This window comes from Ceratosolen solmsi, unplaced genomic scaffold (genome assembly GCF_000503995.2).
Source record: "Ceratosolen solmsi marchali unplaced genomic scaffold, CerSol_1.0 scaffold1, whole genome shotgun sequence".
In the NCBI taxonomy this organism is placed as follows: Eukaryota; Metazoa; Arthropoda; class Insecta; order Hymenoptera; family Agaonidae; genus Ceratosolen; species Ceratosolen solmsi.
The window spans coordinates 9,892,818-9,895,960 of NW_011948415.1; the positions used below are offsets into that span (position 1 = coordinate 9,892,818).

General features: G+C 35.4%; 1 protein-coding gene across 6 annotated transcripts in view; it reads right to left on the reverse strand.

Moving 5' to 3' along the window:
* The window catches only part of exd (PBX homeobox extradenticle), a 55,011-nt gene that overhangs the window by 12,760 nt on the left and 39,108 nt on the right, over positions 1-3,143 (reverse strand). For all 6 annotated transcript variants that reach the window (XM_011507888.1, XM_011507890.1, XM_011507886.1 and 3 more), the window contains exons 5-7: positions 1,479-1,669; positions 678-813; positions 505-601 (exon numbers count right to left, since the gene is read on the reverse strand). In XM_011507888.1, the coding sequence (XP_011506190.1) occupies positions 505-601; positions 678-813; positions 1,479-1,669 (424 nt within the window). The remainder of the gene's footprint in view (positions 1-504; positions 602-677; positions 814-1,478; positions 1,670-3,143) is intronic.

Genomic DNA, 3,143 nt, shown 5'->3' on the forward strand with positions numbered 1-3,143 from the left:
AAAAAAAAAAAAAAAAAAAAAAAAATAAATAAATAAAAATAAAAAAAATAATAAAAACAAAAAAACCCCCGAGAAAATACGAGGCAATAAACAAGTTTAGCTTAGGCACGTTGTTGCTTCCTTGGCGCGACACGGAAAACAAGCCAGCAGAGATACGGGCGCGTATCGCTCATTTTATTCTCGCCCCAAAGTGATTTATTGACAGGCGCAATAACAGAGCACCGCAGGCAAGCAAGTAACAATGTGCAGTAACTTACGACTTTAATGATTTACAGTAATAAGAAACTAGTGCGCGCTATGATTTCCTTTCTACGGCGGCCATCCTCCCGACGGATAATTGACCGAAACGAGAAACGACAACGACAACGACCAATTTCTTTAACGATGGAGTATATAAAATCAGCCTCAAGCTCAAATTTCGAGGTGGACATAATTCTTTAATGCACCGACGACAGTCTCCAAAAAATTTCATTTTCTTCGTGGTTTTTTCTACTGAAAACTCACCAGCTGCCTTTTTAGCGGCGTACAAATTCGCCTCTTCCTGTGCCTTGCCTATATTCTTTTTGTAACGTATCCTCTTGTTGCCGAACCAGTTAGATACCTAAGCGAAAAATCAATGTCGTTATGGGCTAGATTACCCGAGGCTTAATATCTTACTGACAATAATTTTTATTTACCTGGCTGACTGTAATACCACATTTTCGGGCAAGTTCTTCCTTAGCTTCTTCACTGGGGTACGGATTGCTTAGGTGTGAATAGAAATACTCGTTCAGGATTTCCGAGGCTTGTTTGCTAAAGTTTCGTCGCTTGCGCCTGATAAAACATCAAACTTTATTTATAAATATTGCCTGTAAATATTCAAATATTTATTTGATCATCAATGTAACGGAATTGTAGAATTTCGATTATTAAATCGTTAATAGAGAATAATATTAATAGCCCTGGACGGAATGTAGCTCGACAAGTGGATAATTTTTTACTTTCTTTCTTTGCTTTTTTTTATTAATTTCGTTTGCTGCGTCGTTGAATCATTGAGTAAATTTTATTACAATGTAAGCTGCAAACATTATAATTGCTAGCAAAAAGTATTAACTATTGGTAAAGAAACGATTAACATTGCCGCAAAATCATTAATATACATTTTAATTAATTAAATTTTTTTAATTAATAATTCCTACGATAATATTTCTTTAAGCTTTAATTGTTAATATTTATGTAATATAATTCATTATATTTCATGTTTCATACTATAAGGGTATATATACCACTTTTATTTATCTCCTTTTACTCGTTTTACCAAAAATTTTATACAATGAACAATGAACAATGGTAATTAATTAATTACGTTATACAATAAGAAACAATTTTACAGTTTTAAAATCCGGTAAATCCGGTGCATTACATAAGGCGTATAATCAAATGGACTAATTAAAGAATATGCGATATTTAAATTATGAATTTGTAAAGTTTTCGTATACCTAGCGTCGAGGAACCGACTTCGTAAAATCATCACTGCTTCACACGTCGACTGTTTCAACTGCATTTGAATGCTCGAAAACTTTTTATGGATAATCTGAACCATTCTTTCAATTTCCTTGGGCGTTATGGGTCTGGTACGGCTTTGCTCCCTCAGTAAGTTCATGACGTGAGTTGTAAATTCATTGCAAGCCTAAATCAAATAAAACATATGTGATTAGGAATATGTACTCCAATTTTTTTTTTTTTTAATACTTGAAAAATATATACGTTTACTTAGTAAGATATTGCTTAATTTAATACGGCTTAATATGACTTAATACATTAACCTAAGTTTATAGATTTAATTAGCACGTTAAGCACCAAATAAGTATCATTACACAAAAAATAAAGAGCCTTTGGACTAAAATTGAAGATATTTAGCTCGCAACTTGTATTAATAGCTTGATATTTTACATAAAAGATTAATGATGTTTCAGACAATGGAATATCTAGAAGTTCATAACTGTTAATTAAACATGAAAAATTACCAACGAATTCACGAAATTTGGAATCAAGCCATTCACACTTATATTTAAAATGAAAAGAAGTACCGAAATAAATGGCTAACGTAATTTCAAATATTACCAAGTACAATGTATTAAAAAATTTGAATTAATTAGAACATAAAACGTTATGAAAGGTAGAAGAAAAAAATATTTAACAGATAAAATATTCTTAATCTATACTGGTACATTTTATCCAGTCTCATAGAATCATCGCCATCATTTCTTTCAATTTATCTATTAGATTTAGATATCTTGGAAATTTGCTTACTTCGTTATGTCTAAGTCAAAATACTTTGAAAAATTGATTAAACTTTATCATAATTTTAACGGGCATTTTTTTATCTTCAAAAAGTCCATAAAATTCTCATGACGATAAACGAAAATGTAAGAATCAAAGTTGGGATAGTTAAAAAATTGAAGAATAAGGGAAAGAAGAGATGCGAGAACACTGAGGAATAGAAAAGGCAGAAAGGTGTGCATAGTATGGAAAAATGAGAGAACGAGAGAGAACGAGAGAGAGAGAACGAGAGGATTGAGAGAGAGAGAGCCAGAGAGATAAAGAGGCGTCGCTCGAGAGAATAATGCATTATTCCCGGTAGCTGCTGGTTTTAAGGGAAGGACTTTGCTAGATATCAGTATTCGAGAGACGACGAGCGTGCCGCTGCTGCCGCCACCGTTGCCGCCGTTTGGCTCTGCTTCATGCCTGGGGTGGCTTTTCCTGAGGGAAGATCGAGCCAGCAGCCTGAGAGGGGCGACTGGCAATTTCGGAATGGATTCTCTCTGCTCACCCTCCCTCACTAAACCATCCATACGCTCCCATTCTCTCCGTAGTCCCTCGTCTCTTTTGCACCCAGGCGAGGACTCCCGGGTGGATCAGCAAGAGCCACCGTCGGCATTTCCGTCTGCTGCTTATGGGATATTTGGGTGAAGAGGGGTGCGAGTGAGCGAGGAGGCTTTAGATATGGGAGACACGCTTATTCGGACTCGACGTCCATCTTTATTTTGTTTTTCACATTTTTCGTAGGTTGCAGGAGAGGTGAAAAGGCGACATAGGAAAACGATGCTAAAGTAGAGTAAGAGAGAGAGAGAGAGAGAGAGAGAGAGAGAGCACGCGTGTGT